The sequence below is a fragment of the Telopea speciosissima genome, chromosome 8, assembly GCF_018873765.1.
Source record: "Telopea speciosissima isolate NSW1024214 ecotype Mountain lineage chromosome 8, Tspe_v1, whole genome shotgun sequence".
Classification (NCBI taxonomy): Eukaryota; Viridiplantae; Streptophyta; class Magnoliopsida; order Proteales; family Proteaceae; genus Telopea; species Telopea speciosissima.
Window position 1 is genome coordinate 6070954 of NC_057923.1, and position 25272 is coordinate 6096225.

General features: G+C 38.1%; 2 protein-coding genes and 1 non-coding gene across 6 annotated transcripts in view; 2 read left to right on the plus strand and 1 right to left on the minus strand.

Moving 5' to 3' along the window:
- Positions 1–296: 296 nt before the first annotated feature.
- TRNAD-GUC lies at positions 297–368 on the plus strand. The gene has a single exon. It is a non-coding gene; the product is annotated as a tRNA-Asp (tRNA).
- Positions 369–1413: 1045 nt separating this feature from the next.
- LOC122670434 (succinate dehydrogenase [ubiquinone] iron-sulfur subunit 2, mitochondrial-like) lies at positions 1414–7012 on the minus strand. The gene is made up of 2 exons (XM_043867309.1): positions 6305–7012; positions 1414–1941 (listed from the first exon to the last, which is right to left on the minus strand). The coding sequence occupies exons 1-2, from the start codon at positions 6961–6963 to the stop codon at positions 1764–1766; spliced, it is 837 nt and encodes a 278-aa protein (XP_043723244.1). The 5' UTR covers positions 6964–7012; the 3' UTR covers positions 1414–1763.
- Positions 7013–11900: 4888 nt separating this feature from the next.
- Positions 11901–25272, plus strand: part of LOC122670834 (callose synthase 10) — a 103691-nt gene continuing 90319 nt past the window's right edge. For all 4 annotated transcript variants that reach the window (XM_043867839.1, XM_043867840.1, XM_043867841.1 and 1 more), the window contains exons 1-7: positions 11901–12429; positions 19292–19389; positions 19530–19693; positions 21168–21291; positions 22103–22213; positions 22418–22543; positions 23681–23770. In XM_043867839.1, coding sequence (XP_043723774.1) covers positions 12222–12429; positions 19292–19389; positions 19530–19693; positions 21168–21291; positions 22103–22213; positions 22418–22543; positions 23681–23770 — 921 coding nt within the window. In that variant the 5' untranslated portion in view covers positions 11901–12221. The remainder of the gene's footprint in view (positions 12430–19291; positions 19390–19529; positions 19694–21167; positions 21292–22102; positions 22214–22417; positions 22544–23680; positions 23771–25272) is intronic.

Here is a 25272-nt window from a genome sequence, read left to right on the forward strand (position 1 = left end):
TTTTGATCATGAGTACAGTTTCTACCCTCAAGCAGTCAAAACCGAACTGAACTGAACCATTTAATCGAAACCGGACCATTTTTCACCCTTACTCTCTCCTTGCTGATTCCGGTGTCACTTGGCCCCTTTGTATATGAACTGAGCCACTCCATTCTCATGCAACCATTAGCATGTGGGCCATCTATAATTCTAGATTAATCCTAAAAAAAATATTTTTGCTATTATTTAAGGAGATGGGTTTAACTTAATTAAAATATTAGTAGTTAATTATAAAGGAAGAAATCCTTAACAACCAAGTCGTTGTAGTATAGTGGTAAGTATTCCCGCCTGTCACGCGGGTGACCCGGGTTCGATCCCCGGCAACGGCGTTAATTTTGTTTTTGGCGACAGTCTCTCTCTTCCCCGATTGAAGCGTTAATTTTTTTTCCCAAAAATTTGGCAATACTCTCTCTTCTCTCACTCTCACTCTCACTCTCATATGTTCTTCCCCACCACCTTCCCGTTCTTCCATTGTAGTTCTCTTTCGCTCTTAGAATTTTTGGATTAATACGAAGCTTTCTCAAATCTAACTGAAACCATTTCATCCGAAAAATAAAACCCAGGAAGGTGGGAAGAATCAAAACCAGATCTCTCTCGAGTGAAAATGCTCTAAGTAATCACACACACACAACAGATATCTCTGGGAAAGATTGAAGAAAACCATATCCCCCATTATTTCTCCGTGAGGCAGAGAGTATAAATTTGTTCACTGAGAGTCAAAGTATGTCCCACAAACACTCCTTTCTGCGATTAAAACAACCTTCCAACTTCAAATCTTAAGAGAACATGAAAGCGGCCTCCATGGAGTTTACAATTTTCAGAAACTTTTACATTCCACCTCCGTTTTTTTAAATCATGAAGCTTGCTTAATTCACTGGGCAGGGAAATTGACAATAAAAATCTGAGTCTCTCTTGCTTATTAATTAATCTCCAAACGATTTTTTTTTTTTTTTTAGGGCTCAAAATTAAAAGCTCAAGCTTGTCATAGATATATTCTATTCTCCCCAGTGTTTGGGCAGGGATGTTTCATTCTCCAGTTCGCATTCTACCATTCCCATCCAAGCTTCAAGTAAATGGAATCGGAAATGAGATTGGCCTCAAGTGATTCCAATTCAGTCGGAATTGGCCTGAATTGATTGGGAATCAGTCGAAATCTGCCTAAACCCTAGAAACCCAGTATGGATCAGCCAATTCAACTAATCTGATTCCAAATATTTAAAACCCTGCTCCCATTCTGTTATTGGTGGCGGCATGGAATACTCAGCTGAAAGACCAACCAGGTACCTAAAAGCATAAAAAGGCATCCAAAGCATAGGGACTCTAATGAAAAGTACTTTACATTAGCACATATTCATATTAAAAGGACAACTACCAGACCAAGAATAATTCTATGGACACTTATTTTGAAAAAGCCAAAGAGGTGAAGAATCCAGCCCTCATATCAAAAGTACAATAATATGCCAAATTGAGCAAAAACGACCCAGTGCCAATGCTATTAAAATGACAACTCCCAGACCAAGAACAGTTCTATGAACACGTTTGGTAAACAAAGAGGTGAACAATCCAGCCCACATCAAAAGAACAATAATTTGTTGCATTGAACAAAAAAATGACCCAGTGCCAAGATTATTTAACTCTTCCTTGTACCATTTTTTCAGTCACATGAACGCTCAAAATCACACCTGCTCAAACATTACTTTCCACACAAACTCGCCTTAGAAACCTTAAATCCCATTGGAGAGCTGGAGCTGCTTGATGCTAGTAATCTGCATCGCAGGATTTAATCCCTTGGGGCAGGCCCGTGCACAGTTCATTATTGTATGGCAGCGATACAGCTTGAACTCATCACATATTGCATCCAACCGCTCTTTTGTGTATTCATCACGGCTATCTTGTATCCACCTACATGCACCAATATGATCCAAAATATATCTAATAGTCACTCCCAGCAAAAGCAAATGCTTCACAAACTACATGGTATAAAATCATTTCCAAAGTGATTTTTGTTAATGTAAAATTCTCCAGACAGATCGCCCAGCCTTAGCACATACACACAAAAAAATAAGTAAAATAGAGGAAAGAAAGAAAAATAGCCTAGCACATTAAGAGAACACAATGAAACCAAGGTTGGTTTATATATATATATAATTTACTTTTTTAGGGGGGGAAGGTACCAGCCAAGAGACTCGAACTCGAGACCTCCTGGTGAGCATGAGCATGAAGTGCACCACAGCTCACCAACTGCACTAGGCAGCTGTTGATAAACCAAGGATGGTTCAAATGATGAAAATTTCTAGAATAGAATAATCATAACTGGAGAGAAGCAAAAGTAATACATGCACATTTTCTCATTCTTGAAGTTCAAAACACATGCATATGACATAATGATTTATTATTTCTGCAAGACTGCTTACCTACTAGTATTGGAATACCCAAATTTATAAGTTACAATAGCCTCTACTGGATGAGAATACCATAGCCAAGGTTCTAAATCTCGGTTTCGAGGCCAGTTTCGACCCTGGTCAACCGAGATTTCCCAGGTTTCAACCGAAACCTGGTATTTTCTGGCCAAACTCGAAATGTCATGGGCTAGTTGAAACTGGTCGAAACTGGTCAAATTTTGGCTGATTGAAACTCCCTATTTTTCTGTCGAAACTACCTAAATATTCGAAACATGGTCGAAACTAGTCAAAACCTGGTACAGTCCAGTATTAACCTTATAGTGTAATTTTTGGTGTTTTACCCACCATGCACGTGATTTGTCTTGGCTCACATGATCACAAATATGGTACTGACATACAAAAATCCTTAATATTCTAAAGTGGAAGACAATAAGATGAGCTTGCATTCCAGCCCAAGTCCACATTCAAAGTCCAAATCTAGATACAAACATAGCCCAAGCCCAAAAGCAGAACAAAAGTCCATAACTCCCTTTAAACTCAGCTGTTGAGAATTTACTTTCGCTTTGGATATTGGATTAGTCCATGGAACTTTACAGAGGTGAAAATCTATCAAAAACATGTGCACCATAAATTTGAAATCTAATTTAGTCACTTGAGTAAGAACTGTTGGGGGGGCCAAGGTAGTGAATTCCCTAATTACAATTGGATACATCAAGGTTCAGCTTTAAGCCCTTACTTATCATGGATAATTTAACCAAAGATATTCAAGACGAGGTTCCTTGATTTATGTTACTTGCTAATGATATTGTTTTGGTGGATGAGACAAAAGCAAGGATTAACGCCAAGTTGGAGTTATGGAGATCAACCTTGGAATCAAAAGGTTTTAAGATAAGTAGAATGAAGATGGAGTATATGTTGTGTAACTCTGGTTACACTAGGGTGGATAATAACCTGATGAAAATTGATGAGAGGAAGATTCCGCAAAGTGATTATTTTAAGTGTTTGGGCTCAATCATAAATACAGAAGGTGTTATAGAGGTGATGCTTCATAAGGAATTAAAATAGGATGGATGAAGTGGAGAGGTGTGTCCGGAGTGTTGTGTGATCGGCGTATTCCTTTAAAACTTAAAGGAAATTTTTATACGACCGGCTATGATGTATGGTGCGGAATGTTGAGCAGTTAAGAAGCATCATATAAATAAACTCAGTGTAGTGGAGATGAGGATGTTGCGATGGGTGAGTAGCAAAACTATGAAGGATAAAGTAAGGAATGATTATCTTAGAGCTGATTTGGGAGTAGCTCCAATACATGATAAGCTACGAGAAAGTCGTTTAGGTAGCATGGTCATGTTCAACGGAGGCCTTTAGATGCTCCATACAGAGGAGTAATTTAGCTTAGGCCTTGTATCAAGTATGACCTCGAATAAAGCTGATTGGAGGACAAGTACCCATGTAGCCGACCCTATTTAGTTGGGATAAGACTGAGTTGTTGTTGTTGTTGTACTTGTGAATATGGAGGTTTTATATAGTAAAGCTAATAGTGTCACTACATACAATGATTTGCTTTGAAAGTAAAAATATTAAATTTCTTTTTGCCACTAACGTTGACAAGAGTTACTATTGAGGTCCTTCCAGAGTTAACTATTCAGGAGTTATATATTTGTTCAACTCGTGTCATTAATAGGAGGTTTTGGTTTTCTAGGGTCAGCAGCTATATTTCAAATTCATATTTGTTAACTTGCGTCATTAATAGGAGGTTTTGGTTTTCTAGAGTCAGCAATATTTCAAGTTCAACACACTAATAGAATCCCGTCCAGTGAAGATTAAGTAAAGAGGAAATCAGCCTTTCTTGTAATTGAACTGGCTTAAATATTTGAACGTATAAACATTTAGCTGAATCCATAGTCTGTACCTACCTAAATCCCTTCTCCCCCCCTCCTCTCTCTCACTTCCTTCTTTTTCTTAGGTTTTTTTTTTTTTTTTTTGGGGGGGGGGATGCAAATAAGGTTATTTTTCAGAGTCACAACATTCCGCTTTCTTAGTCTTCTTATTCCTAACCCCCCCTTATGGACTCCTATATCAACCATCCTTATTTCTAGCACAATCTACAGATCAAGCTTTTGTTTGGTAAAACGGAAGATCTAAAAGGAACTAGAAATGGTAAAAGCCCTCTGCCTACGTATCAAGTCTGATCCTTTCATGATACCCATCTCAGTTAGCTAAATATAGGAACTATACCCCAGTACACATTTTGATGCCTAAGCGATTGCAGTGGTAAATTTGCAGCACATAGCAACTCAGGCAAGTCATGAGGGAGCACCATAACAATATTAAAAAGAAAAAAAACCAGAATTAAACTAGCGTGAGGCACCAATGGCAAGAAACAAAAGAGAAAAAGGTAAAATGTTTCTATCAAATATGTTACTCAGCTTTTTCAACAGCCAAAATCATGGATGTCTTGGAAGACTCGACCATGTCTGATGGCTGATAGCCTGATGAAATCCCTGGGACCTTCTGGGAGAAAAGGAAAGTTCTATTCCTTTCTTATTTTCCCTTTCTTTTTACCATTTGATGGAGAAGGGAGAAATGACATTAAAATATATTATGTCCAGAGTTAAACGCAGACATTGTTCGCATTCATGAAAGAGGGAAAAAGGAAAGAAAATAATGAAAAGAAGCCCTTGTTGGCTCAGATACACCATTCACACCTAGCAAGTGGTAAGCATTCTATCTCTCCTCCCCCCTCTCCCTACACCTTTCCAATTCTTACGCTCAATTCAATTTAGCGTCTCTGCAATATAAGCTTCCTCAGCAATCAACAAAATGGGAGAAGTTTTTGAAGGAATGTCTCGAGTGGACAATAAAAATGCATTGGAAAAAATAAATATGTAAGAACAAAGAAGAAATATAGTAATATAGTAAGGGGGAAAGAAACCAGTCACACCAAAAGGAAGTGAGGACTAATGTGGATCGGAAAGAGGAAGTATTCAAGCAAAGGTGACACTTGACCACTTCATCATCTATGTGCAGCATTTAGTTTAGGTGTGACAGGAGATGATAAACTATGTCATGCAATTAACTTCAAAGGAAAAACAATATGATTATGTATAACAAACTTTTTGGTTCTCTTTCTTGGTAAAAGCAATATTTCTATTGAAATTTACTTGAATTCTTCTTTCTCTTTTAAAATTTCCTCAGTCACATCCTCCTAAAACAAGGAGACCTAGGACAATATAGCTTAGCTTTATATTATTACCTCTATAGATATTTCTGTCTAGTTTGTTTGCACAGCAAAACTAATGTTAATTGAATGTCCTCTAAGCCTTGCCTCCTCAGCAAACTACTTGTTTGAATACCAAGAACAGAACACAGGTCAATACATAAAAATAATGAATAAATACCATTAACAGAATGTAAGAAGAAACCTAATAAAACCATAAGCTCCACCAAACATACCACTCCTACACCTCAAAAAGTATAATGCAAATAGCAATATCAACAGTAACAGATGTAACAATAACAACAGTGTTCGAACGAAGACATGCCCTCGAATGTTACATTTAGAAGAGCACCAAAACAATTGTAATATGGAACCACAAATTCAGTCTCAATCAATACATGAACTATTTTGAAACAAAGATAGGATAACTAGAAAAATGCCATAAGTTCCAAAACTGAGATATACTCAATTTTATTTTTATTTTTTTTCAATCTACGATGATTCCTGGGTTCCTGAACAAAAAACTCATGAATGAACTAAAATTTTCATTCAAATATTTGACTAATTCACTTAATTAAAGAGGGGGGGGGGGGAACAACATATACATGAAGCCAAAAACCGTAATAGCAGTTGAGTTAGTTACCGATGCGCGTGAAGAAGAGAGGCGGGGCCGAGATAGGATTCAGGGTTCCACCAATAACTGGGACAGGACGTACTGCAACAAGCGCACAATATACATTCATACATCCCATCAAGCTTCGCCCGATCCTTCTTGCTCTGCGGAATCTCCTTCCCTGGCACAGGCGGCGAGTTTTTCCTCTTCAGCCAGGGCTCGATGCTCTTATACTGATTGTAGAAATTAGTCATGTCGACGACGAGATCCTTGATAACGAACATGTGCGGCAGCGGGGTGACGGTGCTGGTAGAATCCGTGGAGATCTTAGTGAGGCAGGCAAGTCCATTGCATCCGTCGATGTTCATGGCGCAGGACCCACAAATGCCTTCACGGCAAGATCGGCGGAAAGTAAGCGACGGGTCAATTTCGTTTTTTATCTTGATGAGAGCGTCAAGAACCATGGGACCGCAGTCCTTGAGATCAATCTGGTAATCTTTGAGTTGAGGCTTGGAAGGATTGTCAGGGTTCCATCGATAGATGGAGAATGTCTTGACCTTAGAGGTATCTTGTGCCTTAGCCTTAACCTGCTGGGCTTCAGCTTCCGAAGCATGAGCTCGAGCGCGTACCAGCGTCGAGGCCAGAGCTGAGACCCTTGAAACCGCTGTGCGGAATAGACCGGTCGCCATGGCTGCTACCTCTGCAAATTCAAACACAAAGAAAGGGAAAAAAATAAGGAGAGAGAACGGGAGAGTACCCAGAGGAGGCGAAACAGACGGGACAGAAATAGAGAATAACGAAGGCTCTCTCTGCAGAACTCAGGTTTTGTGAAATGACAAAATCGGCCTCTAATAAAAAACTCTCTCTTTTTTATGTCGAGGGTATTATCGGTAGGGAAGACGAAATGAGAGGCCAAAGTTGGGTTTCGCTGGCTCCATTTGCTACCGTACGTTCAGGGCCCTAATATTGCCGTGTGGTTGTTACGTGGCGAGTTATACACCCTTGGTTAACCTGGGAACGTGGTCAGCTCGCGCATCACTCATTGGATCCTTGCCGTGAGCGGAAACCATCCCAATCTGCAGCCGTATACTAGGGATGTAAATGGATAGCCGAAAATCCGTGTTCGCATCCAGAATTTTTAGATTTCGAAAAGTATTGAATCCATCGAAAAGATCGGATCGGATAATATTCAGATAATTTACTATCCAATTGTAAAATGCGATCAATTTTATATTTTTGTAAGAGCATATGATACCTTGTTATATTACCCTTATTATAAACACTTTTATAAGGATATTTTGATCACTGGAGTTGGAAATCTATAATCGATATAGGTCAGATTCGTTTACTAATAATCGAATAGTTTATCAGATCAGATAATATCTGGAAATCCGATAAACCTCAAACTAATGATGAAGTACTTCAATCATAACCTCTATAAATACTGAGAGTTCTGAGATTGTAGATATGGTTGCAACAGATTCACACTTAAGTTTGAACCTCACTTAAGGCATCCTCGAGCATCCAATAAATCGAGTTACTCTTCTTGGCAACCTAAAGGCCATTCACTTGCATTTATTGGCATGGAACAATGAAATTTTTCTTGGTTTAAACTATCTCACAGGTATATGATCTTGTAAAAGATCCAACCGTGTCGCTAGAATGATTAGTGAAATTTAGTTTGTACATGATCCTGTAATAAGTGGTCAATCAGCTAGTGGGTGTGGTTGACAACAGATGTACATGAAGGACTATCGTTGAGGCAAAAAGATGCCACAAGTGCAATCTATGGATATTAATGGTTTTCATGTTTTGGTCATTACATTCTATTTATGTATGAAAAAATTATAATGCTCTTCATTGTGTTTTAGTGAGTAGACATGTTTCAAGCATTGAGATGCATGTCCTTGAGCCTAAGCATTGAACTGGAAGATTTCAAGTTACTCGAGAAACTGTGTCATGGATTTGTGGAGCTCAAGTTGGAGGATCAATTCAAACCATCCATGATGATTCAAGAAACTCGAACCAGAAATAGAAGATTTATTTTTAATTTGCTTCAATGTATCATATGTATTGTATTTCAATTTGTAATGTCTAGATGACCCTAGGATGTAATTATCCGAAGTTCTCAATCTCAGCTAATCACTTATGGACTTAATTTGGAAATCTAAGATGTATGGGGCAGAATGTTGGGCAGTTAAGAAGTGTCATATTGATAAGCTTTGTGTATCAGATATGAAGATGTTAAGATGGATGTGTGAAAAAACAAGAACGGATAAAGTACGAAATGAACTTATTAGATCGGATTTGGGAGTAGTCCCGATCAATGACAAACTACGAGAGAGTCGTTTAAGGTGGTATGGACATATCCAACGGAGGCTTATGACGCCTCAGTAAGGAGGAGTGATATGATTCCAATTGAAAGGGCTAAAAGAGCTAGGGGCAGACCTAAAATGACTATAGGAGAAGTGTTGAGGAAGGACATGCATAGATTAGGGCTTGTTTCAAGTATGACCTCGGACAGATCATATTGGAGGTCAAGGATCCATGTCGCAGACCCCATTTAGATGAGATTCTCCTAACGGGTTGTGCAGTGCCTCTTTCCTCTTACTATCTTTCATTTTTCTATTTATTTCCCATCTTTCTTTTGTCTTTTTTCCTTTTTCACCCCTCATCTCTTTCCCCATCTCTCCTCTACCATCTTTTTTTTTTTGGTTAAAACTGTATTTTCCATACTTTGTTTGTTTGGATCCATGTAGTCGACCCCATTAAGTTGAGATAACGGTAAGTTTGTTGTTGTTGTTGTCGTTTGGGCGCCACCAATGGAAAACCAAATCTCTCGCCCAAGTGTTGTTAGTGGCATCTATGAAATCTACAATGGAAGTAGGGGCATTTCTTGGTAAAGGGAATGGAGCTGAAGATGGAGAGGATAGTCAAGGATCCAAAAATCATGCCAAGGATTGATGGATAAACCATTATCAACTATGAAGAACAGTCCTCTCCTAAGAAGATCCTTAGATGAACATACTAACTGCCAACCCCGAGATGCCAAATGAGGACAAGCAGCATCGCAAAAATTAGAAGAGGGGAAGTACTTTTCTTTCATCAATTGACCCAAAGGGAAGAAGGACTAAGAAGTTCTCATCCTTTCTTGGCAATAAGAGCATGATTCATATGAGTAGAAAGCTTGACATTCAGCCCTCCAAATCTTTTTGGGAGGCATATAAAATTCCATGAAATAGTAGGGGTCAATTTTGAAGTACCATTGGACCAATAGAAATTTGTATTAATTGAATCGAGAGCTTTTTGGACTGTAGAAGGAATTTTGAAATAGGACATAGTATACAAAGGTATTGTAGAGAGAGTGGATTAAATGAGAACGATCTTACCAACTGGGCTGAGGAATTGAGACTTCCAATGTTGGAGTTTATTAGACTAGAACAATGAGTTCTAGAGATCTTCCTACTAATGAAAGGAATGCTGAGATAGGTGTCGAAGAAGGATGTTGGGGTGATCTGGAAATACTCTTTTTAACTATCTTTTGACTGAGGAAGAGACATTCAGACTGAATTGTGCTATAGTCTTGTTGATGTTGATGAGTTGACCAGTGACTTTGCAATACGTTTGAAGGACACCAGTCACACCATTAAGAGCAAGGGCTTCCAACACAAAAAGCTTCCCCAAACAAAATAAAGTTAGCTGCAAACACCATGTGAGTAATGCATTCCCCTCTTCTGCATAATTGAAGCCCAAGAATGCGATTTTCTTCCTTGGCTATTACAAGCTTAGTAGAAAGGACTTCGGCACAAAGGAAAAAAAGATATGAGGATAGGGGATCTCCTTGTCTGAGTCCTCGAGATTGTTTGAAAAAAGGAAGCGGAGAGCCATTGAGAAGCACAGTCATTTGAGTATTCTCCACACACTAGTACATAGTGTTGCCATTGTATCGATTGTTGCTAAAATCGAAATGATACTGATATGGATCAGACCATATTGAGTCTGAATTGGAGGGAAAAAAGGGACTTTTTATCGCTACCACTAATCCGTATGACCAATCCAATAGCAATACCTAAAACCGTGACTAGAGTCCTCAAAACATTGCAATGAAGAATACTGATTGAAAATACAAAATTTTGTGCAAATATGTTGTGATACAATATTGGGGAAATTGAGCAATATTAAGACTGGGTTGGTATGCATTATTGGGATGCAATTTAGTTCGATAATGCATCACGAGATGATAAAAAATTGTTTTTATCATCTCATAATGTATTTCGAAAATGTACACCAAACACAACCTAAGTGAGCTATTCAATTAAGTTAAGGTCCTTTTTTTTTGTTTATTTGAATTTATTTAGTTGGCATGGCACATGGCAAAAACATGGTTGACTTACATATTCGATCTATGATGTGATCCTACATAATTTTTGCCAAAGCTAGAATTATCATTTTTTTTTCGTATTCTAATCCTACAACTCGCTAAGTTTTGACTTGCATATCTGGTAAGGGCCTTAGCTAGTTGCAGTGAGGATTAAAAAAAAATATATTTTAATTCAATAGAAGGATTTTTTTTTATCCTGTCGGTGACTATGCTAAAGCAATTTATATAATGTTTTCTTCAATGGGAACCTTGCATTACTTGTGGCGTATAAAATATAAACTAAATGGAAAATGTTGCTGTAACCAAAGTTGGTTAAAAAGAAATTGTAACTTTACTTTTTTTGCCTTTTTACTATAGTAATTTCTTTATTAAATGAAGGTAAAATCATGCCATTTATATGTATTCTTAAAATGTGTGGTAAATCATGTCATTTATATGTATTATGAAAATGTGTGAGACATTGAAAATTCTTCAAAATGGCATAATGGTAGCCGGTAAGCCCACTTTCAAATTAAAAAGGATTTTCTTACTGACACCATAACCTTACTTCTTTTGCCTTTTAGTAACAGAAATTTTCTTATTGACACCCATAACTTTACTCTTTTGCCCTTTCCTTAAAACATGTTTTCTTATTGACACCCATAATCTTACTTTTTTGGTCTATTGTTCTGTTCCAAAAGTTATTTAATGCATTTCCTATGTAAAACGATAAATTTACCTTTATTAAATAAATTACATTAAATACTTTTTGAAATCAAATAAGAGATGATTAAAGGAAGATGTCAAGTTCTAAATTCACCAGTAGAGGTGTCATTTGGACACTCTCTTAAAGAACTTTGAATTTAAAACAATGAGCCATCACAAGAATGTTACAACAAGAGAAATGAATTTTTTTTGTTCATTTATTAGGAAAAAAAAGGTTGTATGAGGTGGGGTACTCTATGCTCCTCTCTCATTAATTTTTTTTGTTCAATTTTTCTAATGAAAGAGAAAAAATGAACATTTAATGTGAGAGGTTATAGATACCCAAGGTTGGAAGAACACTTATTCTATTTATTATTACAAAAAAATAAAAAATGTTATTTTAATAAATGGAAGGATGGTTTTTTCATCATTCCAATGGTCATGCTAAAACAATTTCATAAAAATACCCTCCAATGGGAGTCCTGCATGACATAGCGTATAGACTATAAACTAAGGTAAAAGAAATGGTCAGTTTCTAGATTTTCTCTCCCGCAGTCCGTTACTTTTCCTCTCCCTTTCCCTTTCTCTTTCTCCGCGATCTTCTCTTACCGTGTTCTTCTGCTAAATGTCTACGCCGCGTCTCTGAGAGTAGCCGTAGACTTGCCATCTCGCACTTTTCTTCCCACTTCGATATCGTCGAAACCTTCTCAAAAAAACGGAAACGCTTATTTTCGGCTTAGATCTGTTTCCGGTGCTGCTCTAGAACCCCAATTCCAGGCGAATCGAGGGTTCTGGAGCCTCGGCTCTCTTCATGTTTCGGGTTTATGCTCGCCCGTAACTTCAGCTTCGTAGAAATTTTAGTGTTCTGAGGTTCTTCAATTAATGGCGAGAATTTACGATAACTGGGAGCGACTGGTTCGTGCCACCTTACAAAGAGAGCAACTTCGTAATGCTGGTAAAGGGCACGGAAGAGTTTCCGCTGGGATTTCTGATGATGTTCCAGAATCGCTCGGCAGGTCCACGAACATTGACGCGATCTTACAAGCTGCCGATGAGATAGAAGATGAGGACCCCAATGTTGCCCGGATCTGTGAGTTTTATTTCTCTATTTTCCTCGGTGCATAATGAGTTATGGCTATACTAGTTAAATCTGTCTCTTTATGGAAGCTGAATTCTTTCTCTTTTAGTAGAGCCAGTCCTTCAACGTCAACATGTCAGTTATATACTCTGGTGTAGAAAACCCAGATTTTCTTCAGGAGAGAGAGAGCGAGAGAAAAAAAAACCAGAATAATTAACAATATCAATGGTGTGATGATGATTGTAAATTATATTAAACATTGTGTCTACGTTTTAACAAAATATCTCAATGCGTAGACTATATTCTATTGATGAACCAATACGTAAAATGAAGTAGAGCTGTATGATATCTGTTTTTGGAACTAGTCTAGACTAAAATCATAACTCAAGTGTTCCAGACTTTCAATAATTACATTTCTTTGTCTTAAATGTTAGTACCCACTCTTCACTAAAGAGCATTAGGCCAGTTTGTTTGGAGGTCTGTTTTCATGGGCTAAAGTCCAGCTTTGTGTTTGGGAAGAGTAACCACTGTTTTCTATCGCTGACTGACATCATAAGACGGCACCTTCTCGGCTTCTCCCCAACCCCAACACCCCCCCCCCCCCCCCAAAAAAAAAAGAGGGAAAAAAAGAAGTAAAGGAAATCCCCCCAACTTAACGCATGCCGTGACTTTCCCGATGTAGTATTGGCTTGAGTCTTAACTTCGTTTCCATGTCTCCCTTTACCTAATGGTGCAGGAAATAGAAAGTTCACACGTCTCATTCCAAAAGACACCCCATGAAACTTTCTGAGCTGATTATTGGATGGTTTAGTTGTTCCCCTTGGTTCTAGTTCAACTCCAGTCAAAATCATGTGGCTAAAAATCGAACTGTTCTACCTTTCCCTGTTTGCCTCATCCCTCATCTTATCAGTAGCTCTGATCCCCTGATCTTCTTTTACACTGGTTTCTCCTTCTTTTCAATCTGAAGAAGGAATGGTGTTGTTTTGATTCAGCTTGTCCTCTGGATTAGATGGTAATATATTGTGCACTACCAGAGATTGCATCCTAGTTGCCCTTTATTGATTCAAGAACCTTGAGTAACTCAGTCATCCCATTGTTATCCCTTTTATAGTGGCATGGAGATACCTCCTTTCATTTGGTTTTTGACTTCGAACATTTATAGTTTGTCCTGTTACTATAGTGGTCTGGTTTGGCAAATTGAAATTAATCTGGGGTGTATCCTTCTGGCTTCTGTCTCTCTTTAATTCCACATTTGAACTTATAAAAAAAAAAAGGTCGTACCCAGTGCACATTTGAACTTATAAACTTACATTAATATCAATGTGAGCTTTCCCTTCTGTATTATTAACGTCATCATTTGTATTGATTTAATCAATTCCGCACTGTGGTCTATCTGGTGCCTGCATCACCATCAATGGCATTAGATCACCAGGATTGGGTTGTGTGGAAACCAATGTTTCTGTTTAAGTACCTGGATCCACTAGAACAAACCTATCCTTGTGGATTTTAAGGTCTGATTCCCAACTCAGTATGGTCTTCTACCTGAACCTCTATGAGGAGTAGAGTCCTTCAGTCAAGGACATTCGCCAGTTGTGAAATCCGGAAATAACCCCATCCATACTACCTGATTGGACCACAACATATATCAGTGAGGTTGAACAAATTCAGATTATTCTTGGTTCATCCTCTGTAGAGTTCCATTGAGGCCTGAAAAATCCTATTGTCCTTTGGGTTTTAATCAAATCCATTTGTCCCTTATTTATCAATCCACTGTTTTTTAGCTCTTAGCCACTAACTCTGAAAGACGTATTCTTCTGGGGCAATTGAAACCAATTTGTTTCCGCATATGTTTAACAGATGTACTTTGTTTGGTATACAAAATCTGCTGTTCTGCAAGTTAGCATACTGTGATCCCAATAAAACCATCTAATCCCTCGGCAACTGACAATTGGTCAGTCCTAGCTTTTTGACATGAACAATGAAGGTGGTGGGATGGCTTGAAGAAGTCTGTCAAACCCTTTGGAAGAGAGGTTCTTTGTTGCTGTGATTTGGAAGGAAATCAGTGTTCAGAAAGAGTTTCATGTTGGAGCACTCCGAACCACCCTGTTGCTCTGGCATCATTAAATCCTTTCTTTCGCCTTGACAATTATTTCTTTGGGTGAATTATAAATTTTTTCCTCCCCATCTTTTTAATAAATCAAAAAGAATTTATATATCAGGTAAAAGAAGAAAAGAAGAAAAAGGCCCTGTATTCTGCAATGGCCTGGCTATGAAATGTTTTTCAAAAGGAAGATAAGATCATAAGAATGATATCACCTGACTTATGTACAAAGGGATTCCATCTAATCCGAATATCTGAGTTGTCCATGGCCCTAAATTATTTAGGAATGGAAGCCCAATAAAACGCTTCATTTCTGGATCTATTTATGATCATGCAGGATGGAGCTACATAATTGTCTAAAGGCCCTTCTATTTCTGGCTTGTCAGGCTTAGGGAATTACGGTCCATACTCTTTGCCTTCAGCTTGCATACCGTAAACCTGTCAAATTCTGAAATAGGAGAATATGTCCCTTAGCTGAACCCAGACAACCTCTGCATAACATAACACAGTGCCTCCAAATATCATCAACAAAGGGGCATGCAAATAGAAGATAATTAGTGATTCAACATTTTGAAGACAAACGAGGCGTTCATTGTAAATATGATTGCAAATCATGGGAGCTACTCCTATATATGCCTAGTCAATTCATCCATAGCTAATTCGTAGACATGCTCAATGTTGATCCCTTAACCTTCTGTGGTTGGTAATAATCTCTTACCTCTGTCACTCTGTTGAATGAATAACTGAGTACCATGTTTCCTTCAGTTGTTCATTCTGTAGTTACTGCTCCGTATTTCAATCTTTAGGTCAGTGAATCTCCTTGGCCCATTATATTTTCAAGGTCCGTCAATCACATGCTCTCCACAAGTCAATAAATACCATTCCAAAGTCTTGTTTCTTATCTATAGACACTTTTCAATCAGATGCTTAAATAAGAGAGTAGCTCTAGTTATTTTTTTCTGTATATCATTGCTACAAATCTCTTTTTTTTTTTTTTTTTTTTTGGGGGGGGGGGGGAATTGTATTCTGGTTGCATTTCCTAGATGTGATGTGCTGAAGTGCCCTCTTGAAGTTTTATACTGTGGCTTATAAAATTAATCTGTGTAGCTTTTCTTGGATGAATATAGTGATGTATATATTAATGGAGGATATGAACATGAATTCTTTCACCGTATTGCAAGCGCAGGAAGTGGACTGACATTAACATGATTGCACAATAAGTTGTGAACAAGCCATGCTAGAATAGGGATATAATATGGATTCATTGTGGTGACACTTTTGAGTTTCTTCTCGATTGTTGAAAGCTTGGGATCTTCAATTGTATGGCTGAAAGACCCACAACGGTATAAATTTGGAGACAGGGGACAATAGAAGTACTTTTGAAGTTGTCTCTTTAATGACAAAAGAGTTGGACCTTATCTATTTCCGTGACCACGAAGACTTGGCCAAATCCTTATTGAGACAATGTGTGCCTAGAAAAGGTTTCAAGACTCAGGGAGCCAGTCAATATTTTCAAAACATTGGTGCTCAGAAACGTGTAAGGACATGAATGAGTGGGCCAACTCTTTTTGTAGGCATTGCTTGTCACTATTTTATTGCATGGTCGGGGTTCCTTAATTCTCATACGCACACAGAAACCTACAAATCTCTTGTTATATTCTAGTCACTTGTAGGCTGTCCTTGGATCTTTAGAGTCCAAACTACCATGTAGCAAATGGTTTACAATGGATCAGGTGGATTTTTTTCATATCATGCCATCATGGGAATAACTTGCTTTGTTGGCTACTTGGCTCTGTCCAACTCCCACTACCACAAGAGTTATTACTGAACTCCATGAACTTGTGGAGTTTAAAGTCATAGTAATCACAGGATTTGCCTCGTCCTATTCAAAATAATAGTGTAACAACAACAACAACTCGGCCTTATCCCAACTAAATGGGTTCGGCTACATGGATCCAATCAAAATAAAGTAGAGAAAGCTGAGGTCCTCACAAAGGGAAAGGAAAGTAAGAGGAGTGAAGAGTCAAAAGGAAGAAATTGGATAAGAAAAGTGAATAATGGAAAATGAAAAATGAAAGTAAGAGGAAAGAGGATAGCCCAGGAAATCAGGAAAATATCAGCTACATGGTGTCGATAATGTGGATCCTTGCCCTCCAATAGGATCTTTTTGAGGTCATACTTGGCACCAGACTCAGACTATGCAAGTCATTCTTCACAACCTCACCTATGGTCATTTTAGGCCTACCCCTAGCTCTTTTAGCTCCTTCAATCGGCATCGGAACACTTCTCCTTACTGGGGTGTCCCTAGGCCTCCGTTGTACATGGCCAAACCACATCTAATGACATTCTCAGAGCTTGTCAGTGATAGAGGCAACTCCCAAATCAGCTCTAATATGTTTGTTCCTTACTTTATCCTTCCTAGTTTTGCCGCACATCCATCTTAACATCCTCATCTTTGCAACACATAACTTCGCTACATGACATTTCTTAACTACCCAACATTCCGTCCCATACATCATGGCAGGTCGGACAACAGTCCTATAGAACTTCCCGTTAAGCTTTAAAAGAATGTATCATTCACACAGTACTCCAGTCACAGCTCTCCATTTCATCCATCCCACTTTAATTCTTTGTGAAACATCATCATCTATGTCTCCTTATTTGTGTATGATAGACCCCAAATATCTGAAATAGTCACTTGGCGGTATCTCTCTCTTTTCAATTTTCAGCATGTCATCATCCATCATAGTGTGAGCCTTGATTTTCAGCATGTCACACCTCGTCTTGGATTTTCTTGGTTAATTCATTCATGATAAGCACAAACAAAAAGGGCTTAGGGCTTAGGGCTAAGCCTTGATGTAACCCAACCATAATTGGGAATTCCTTGCCCTGGCTTCCCACAGATCTCACACTAGTCACCACACCGTCATACATGTCTTTAATTACCTCTATATACTTGCTCGACACCCCTCTCTTTGTAAGAACATGTTGGAATAAATCTTTAGGGACTCTGTCATATGCTTTCTCCAGGTCAATAAAGACCATATTGAGATCCTTCTTGCAAGCTCTACATCTTTCCATAGGGCTCCTTAGTAGGTAGATTGCTTCTGTCGTGGATCTACCTGGCATAAAACCAAATTGATTCTTCGAGATTTGTGTCTCTCTTCTCAGCCGGGCTTCAATAACCTTCGCCCAAAGTTTCGTAGTACGACTCATTAGTTTTATGCTTTTATAGTTATTGCAGCTCTGGACATCACCCTTATTTTTGTAGACTGGAACTACAATGCTTCTCCTCCAATCATCTGGCATCTTCCTTGTGATCATAATCTTGTTAAATAACTTAGTTAACAAATATACCCCACATACGCCTTGGGCCTTCCACACTTCTTATTGGGATCTCATCCGGGCCTGGTGTTTTGCCTACTTTCATCTTTTTTAAGGCTTCTTTAAGTTCCGACACACCAATTTTCGTACGTATCTACGATGTGTGGTGTCTTGATGAATACTGTAGTTAAACGGTTCAGTCATATTTGAACTATCTCCATTTAGAAGTTCACAAATGTACTCTTATCTCCTCATAATGTCCTCATCTCTTACCAACACTCTTCCATCCTCTCTTTTTATACATCTCACCTGGTCAAAATCTCTATTCTTCCTTTCTCTCGTTTTAGCTATTTTATAAATAGTTTTTTCCCGTTCCTTTGTGTTTAGACTTTATATTAATATAGAGCTCCTCATATTTCCTCGCACTGGCCATCCCCACCATCTTTTTGGCCTTGTTTCTGGCCTCAATATATTTCTTTTTATCTTCTGTTTCATTAGTCTGTTGCCATGTCTTAAACCTCTCTTTCTTGGTCTTGATGGCTACTTGGACGTCCTCATCCCACCACCAAGTCTCCCTAGGGGCCTAACGCCTACCCTTTGCTTCCCCTAGCACTTCTTTGGCAACCCTCTTAATACAAGCCATCATCTCGTTCCACATTACATTGGTGTCTTCCTCAAAGTCCCACTTTCCTTGTTTGACCACATTTTTAGTAAATGTGCCTAGGGACTCCCCTATTAGTCTCCATCATCTGATCTTAGGGTATAATGGTTCCCTCTTACGCTTCTGTGCATTGAGGCACATATCCAAGACCACCAGTCTATGTTGGGTGGCTAGACCCTCCCCCGGAATAACCTTGCAATCCTTACACAACAATCTGTCTATCCTTCTAGTTAGGAAGAAATTTATTTGACTGGTATGAATCCCACTTTTGTAGGTAACTAAATGTTCCTCTCTTTTTACAAAGAAAGTATTCATAATGGATAGATCATAAGCTACTGCAAAATCAAGGATTGAGGTCCCCTCCTCAATCAAAATAATAGTGTAACTGGCCAAAAAAAAACAATGCACTTATGATTTGATAATTTGCCATGCCAACTGTTGGGGGTCCCAATGCCATAAGCCTGATTACAAACTAGTGGAATAGAATTTACAGCTGTTTTGTTAGTGTTGGTATGATTTTTGTTTAAATGATGAGTACGTTGAACTGTGGCACTTGTAATCAATCAAGACTGTTCCTTTAGTTGGTAGGAATACTGGTGTCAAGTTAAGTTTATTCTTTATTGTTATTTGGAATGGACTGGTTTGCCAATAACCAATAATCTTCCTTTGTTATGCCTTGATGTAATCTGCCAAACAAAATTTACCCCTAATGTGAAATGATCCTAGTTGGTTCTTTATAGATACTGCATTGTTATATTTCAAATGAGTTCTTTTGTTTGGTGTTTTAGTGTGTGAGCAAGCATATTCAATGGCGCACGACCTGGATCCCAACAGTGATGGAAGAGGTGTGCTCCAGTTCAAGACTGGTCTAATGTCTGTAATTAAGGTACTATGACAAATTTGACATCCATCTGGCACATTCAAAATTGTGTGTTAGTTGATACAGTTCTGCTTCTGGATGCATTTTTCATTTCATGTGTTGGATGGGTTATCTTTGGGACTTAATTAGTGGTGAATATTGTGCAGCAAAAACTCTCCAAGAAGGATGGAACAAGATTTGACCGTAATCGGGATATTGAGCGCTTGTGGGAATTCTACCAACTTTATAAGAGACGACATAGAGTTGATGATATTCAAAGGGAGGAGCAGAAATGGAGGGAATCTGGAACATTCAGTTCCAAGTTGGGAGAGTATGTTCAGCTTCATAATGTTCTTCATATAGTTTCCTTCAAACTAAGTTTGTGGCTTTATGCTAATATTCAACACTTTTTCTGTCATAGTTTGGTCTTTGAAGGAAGGATTGCCTTTGTTTGTCAGGGAGGTGTGTTTGGTTATTGTATTTCTTGTGGTTGGTGGTTCAGTACTTGAGCTTTTCTTTACTCTTTTTATTTTATTTTATGGGGGGAGGGGTTTAGGGGTTAGGTTGATCTTCTTTTGTTTTGGTTTTGTTATTGTTCACTTTAGCAAAGTTCTTTCTTCCTCTATGTCTGTGTTTAATTTCATGTGTTTTTAGTTTTTTGCTTAATAAAATCTTGTTATCCATCAAAAGAAGGGGGGAAAAGAAAAGAAAAGAAGATTCAGGACAGTTAGTCCCCATCTGCAGCTAAACGTCGCATGGTCATTTGCTAGTGGCAATTTCTTTTCTTCTGCTTGTCTGTGTTCTTTGAAATCTAATGTCCACAACTATCAGGTTCTGGCTAGGTTTCAAGTCCAGACTAAGCAAAGACAGATATGCGGAAGAAGGAATTGGTAGACTGTTTTTTAGCGTTACAGGTCTTGTGCGTTGTTAAAGTGTATCGTGGATGTTATGGTATCATGGTGTATGGTGTACTGTGGGATAGTGTTTAAGTTATAGCTAGATTAGTTGTTTAGTTGTCATTCCTTTTCTAGTTATTTCTCTTTATTGTAATTAGACTTAGACTCTTCGTAAGATTCCTACTAAGAGTTGATGAAAATTAACTTAAAGTTATATAAGGAAAGGGCTAGATCACGTATGGGTATTTTCAATTCCTATCGTGCTCTAGCTTTCTCTCCCTCTTCTCAATCTCCATTGTGATAGGTACACTACTTCTTCTTTGTAGGTACTAGTTTTCAGATTCAGCATATTGTCACATGCGTTTTTGACCTGTAATTCAGATAAATTTAGTTTCTATACATCCTTGCTTTTAGCTTGTCTCACCAATGTACTGTGCTACATGGATTTTTTTTTCTCCTCCTTTCTAGCTTTTGCTTGTCTTCAGAAAATTGTTTTAAAGCTTTTTCATATATCAAGGTCAGAAATTTCGGATTTCGACCCTATGTCCATTAAAGTCGACACCATAATATTTCAGTGATATTTTGATCTATTTCACAAATTTCAGTCCATTTCGACACTGCAATTTTGATAATCATTTCATTTCAATTTCGGTTGAAATCATAATATTTCACGAATTTTCGGTCATTTCTACTGACCGAAATTTCGAACCATACCATTGATAAGTTTGATGAGCTTTACAATTTAAGTATTCAAATTGTTATCACTCAGTTATCCATTTTCCATTATCTTTGTAATCATTGGAAGTTTTTATTTCAGCAGTGGAAACGATTTTAATGGATAGAGCCATAGGGCTGCAGGAGAGATTAGAGAAACAGTAACTATTTGTTAATATTTTGTTCATGCTTCAGGTTGGAGCTAAAAGCTAGGGAAATGAAGAAGGTCTTTGCTACCTTGAGGGCTTTAGTTGAGGTGATGGAGGCACTTAGCAAAGGCGCAGCTCCTGATGGGGTGGGAAGGCTTATTGAGGAGGAGGTAATATTCTTGTTCCCTTTGGAGTTGGGGCTTGAGGATACACTTCATTCATATTGTGCCATTAATTATTTGAAATTGTGGATGGGTTTAACTTACTTTATGCAAGAAGTCCATATCCTGCCAAATGTGAACTTTGGGACTCGTGTGTTTTGATATCTTCTGGTCTCAGCTGACCCGTAATTTACTGGTCTAAAGTGATGTTTCAATCGTAAGTTTCACAAAGCGCAAACCCCGTATACAAGTGATTGTACGTAAAAAGTTGAAATAGGCTAGAAAAGTTGGTATAAGTCCCCATAGTAGAAGGCAGCATAAATAAAACCAACAGTGTAGTCCATAATGTTGCCATGATTTTTGGCTTGACCAACTATACAGAGAGTACTAACGTTAATTCTTCATTCTCCCAATTCCTTCTGGATCAATGGGTTGTGGAATAGGTCCACTCATTGTCAAAGAATATGTTGGTTCTCCCTTTCCAAAGGCATCAACATGTCTGAAAGTGCTCCGTTCTCCCCCCCCCCCCCCACCCCCCACACCAAACAAAAGAGAATCGAACTGATTCACATGGTTGAAAATGAAGCCTTGTTGCGTGTGAGAGAGGACGGGCTTGAGGGGTGGGGGAGAGATAGAGGGAGAGACATTCATATTCCTAAATTATCTGAAAAGTCTCATCTCTAACATTTTGATGCCATATCCTAGGATTTACTATTAGTTGTTTGTTGGGAAAACTGGTCATTGGATCATTATGATATGGATTTATTTTTCTATTTTGATTATTGATTTGCAACAACCATTTTCTGATGGTATTTTTCAGTTAAGAAGAATAAAGAAATCAGATACAGCTTTGACCGGAGAGCTTATACCATACAATATTGTACCTTTAGGTGCACCATCCTTAACCAATGCTATTGGAGTATTCCCTGAAGTAAGTTGGAGCTCCATTTAATGTTCTTTATATTTTAATTTAGTGCCTTATTGGGCCAATCCTATTATACTTCTGCATGGGCATTCTCATGTCTATATAATATTCTGTAACTGTCTGGCTTGCACTTTCAATGCTACATATTGTTTGCCCTCCCCAGAATGTTTATACCTATATAAAGCAATATCTGCCTGTATTGAACTCCAGGTTAAAGCTGCAATGTCTTCCATAAGATATACGGAACACTTGCCCAAGCTTCCTGCTGACTTTGAGATTTCTGGACATAGAGATCCAGATATGTTTGATCTCCTGGAGTATGCTTTTGGTTTCCAGGTATATGTTTATATGCCATTTGATTGTTTACCTTTTATAACCTGTCATTGCTTTGGTTTTTGTATGACATACCCATAGTTGTCATGGCGTCGCCATGGCGTCCTGGCTCTGGGAGAGGTGGCATATCGAGCTACGCCATGGTGGATGTAAATATATCGTTCGATATGGCTTCCATGGCGACTCCATGGCGTCGCCATGGACGCCATACCACGATATGTTGGCATATCGGTCGATATTTGTACATATAAAAGTTAGATTTAAATTTTTTTTTTTAAAACCATTTAATAGCTTAGATGCTTTGCTCCAAATCACACACACTGAAGAAAGACTATTGCTATCAAGCTTCAGTAAACAGGTTAGCCTATCATTTGATTTTTACTATTGCTTTCAATTATTTGACAGGTTAATTTATATTTTCAATTTTTCATACTTTCATATACACTAGTGGATATTAGTTACACTTTCATGAATTAAACCATAGTGGCATAGTATATTAGTAGTAGTGTAGTACACTTTCATGTTGATTTTTGATGTTATAGGACATATATTATAGCATACTAAATGACATTAAAAATACAAAAAATAAAAAATTAAACATGGTCGACATGCTCGCCATGTCGATATATCGACGTGACACCCTTCCACCGACTTGGATCGCCGTGACGCCGTGACAACTATGGACATACCATGAACATAAAAATTGGCTGATGCAACTGCCTTATCAATAATTTTGGCCGATGCTGATATAATATGGCTATTTGTACTTTCTCTTTTCTTGTTTTGGTAATAGCATAATTCTCGTATTCTTAATTAACTTAAAAATTTTTCCTTTTGCAAGTGATTTGTCTGGCTTCTTGAGCTTTTGTGTCTGAAGATCAAGATAGAGCATTTGTCTGAAGATTTTAGTTGTGAAATAGCATAGGAACCTTTATCTCAGCCGGTGGTAAATAAATTTGGATTTGAAAGATTTGATCTTTTGTAAAACAGAAACGCAGTATCTTTAGTTTTAAACTGAGTCATACCTACCAATGCGATGCATCCAAACTGGCCTCCAAATATTATGTATGTTAGTAATGACTGTTCAAACTATTTTTTTTTTACTTGGTCAATTGTCTGATTGCAATTTTTGGTTTCCAGAAAGGCAATATCAGGAACCAGCGTGAAAATGTCATTCTTTCAATAGCAAATGCACAGTCACGTCTTGGCATACCTGTGGAAGCTGAACCGGTGAGTGAGTGATTGATCTTACTTGATATTGAGCAGTTACACTTGTTTCAGCTTTACTTGTGTTGTTTGTTCTGTTATTTGCTTTATTTATTAAATATAAGTTTAATTGTTCTGCCCGTTAATGCTTATTACATGACATATGGCAGACATAAATTGCTTACTGCTTACTGTTTACTATTTTATGGTATGGAGTTTCTGTACATCATGAACTTCCATGATTTCCTTTTGGGTTGTGAATTCTTAAGCTGAAAACTATTGGTGCTGATGCAATCTGAGGTTCTGAAACCCTGCTCAGATCGCTTATGGCCCCACTTAAGCTGAAGACTTTTGGTGCTGATATAACCCTCTTGGTTGTATCCTGGGGTTTAGATGATTCTCTTCTTCGGTCTCATGGCTCGCCTTCTTAAGGTTTGAGGCTTGTTTCCCCCCCTCCCTCCCTCCCTCCCTCCCTCCCTCCCTTTCTTTTTTGGGGTTTTGGTATTAATATTTATTCATCCCAAAAAAAAGTACAGCATGCAACAGCTACATCATAAGCCTTTCTCAAGGAAGGTAGGTAGTAAGCTTCACAAAGAAAAGAGATAAAAGTGCAACATAGGTAGCTGAGAAACCAGATAAAAGTGTAGTATAGGTCACTGCGAACCAAGTAGCTGCATCAGGTTGCTAGGGCCCAGGTAACTCAGCATAAGGTTGCTGTGAACCAGACAACGTAAGTTTGTTGTGAACCATTGATAAATTGGATTGTTGCTGAATATCATAAATAACTATCTTCATAGATAAAATTGTTGTTGGGGACACGAGCAGATGATACAGACAAATAAATAATAGTTATGATCTTCAACTGTTGACTTGAGCAGATAATAATAATAATCATCTTCAACCTCCCCGTCACATGTAGCCTTACACGTGGAACAGAGGATGCAATAAAGAATATTTCACCTCATATGGCAGCAATAACCATCATCACAAAGGATGAGCAACACAAAAATATCCCATAATCAAGAGCAGCCGTGAATAATCTCCAATCTCTCCCTCACGGTAGCAAATAAAATACCAGATAGGCCATATTTAAACAGATCTATACAAATAATCTCCAATAATAGCAATAACAGCCATCACTTCATGCAAATACCAATCTTCAAACAATCGCAACCCCATACTGATGGTGATCTAGGCCGACCAAAGCAATAAAATTGCAAATATACGCCCAATGACAATTCTGTAAATTCTGGCCACACTTATGGGCTTACTCGAATAATAGAACTTGTTATGAAAATAGGGTATCGGGATTAGCATCAGCGCTAGTCAGTGCTAATCCCGATATGCTTTGGATGTTCGGTTATTTCTTTTATTTTTGTTTTTCCTGTTTTGCCCTTAAGTGGTTATTATATAATGAATGGAAGTAGGGAGTCAACCGTCAGTTGTAGCAACACTTTTTTTCTCTGTCTCTTCTTCTCCCTCTTTTATTCGTTCTGTGGGATCCCTTTTTCAGTTGGGATAGATTT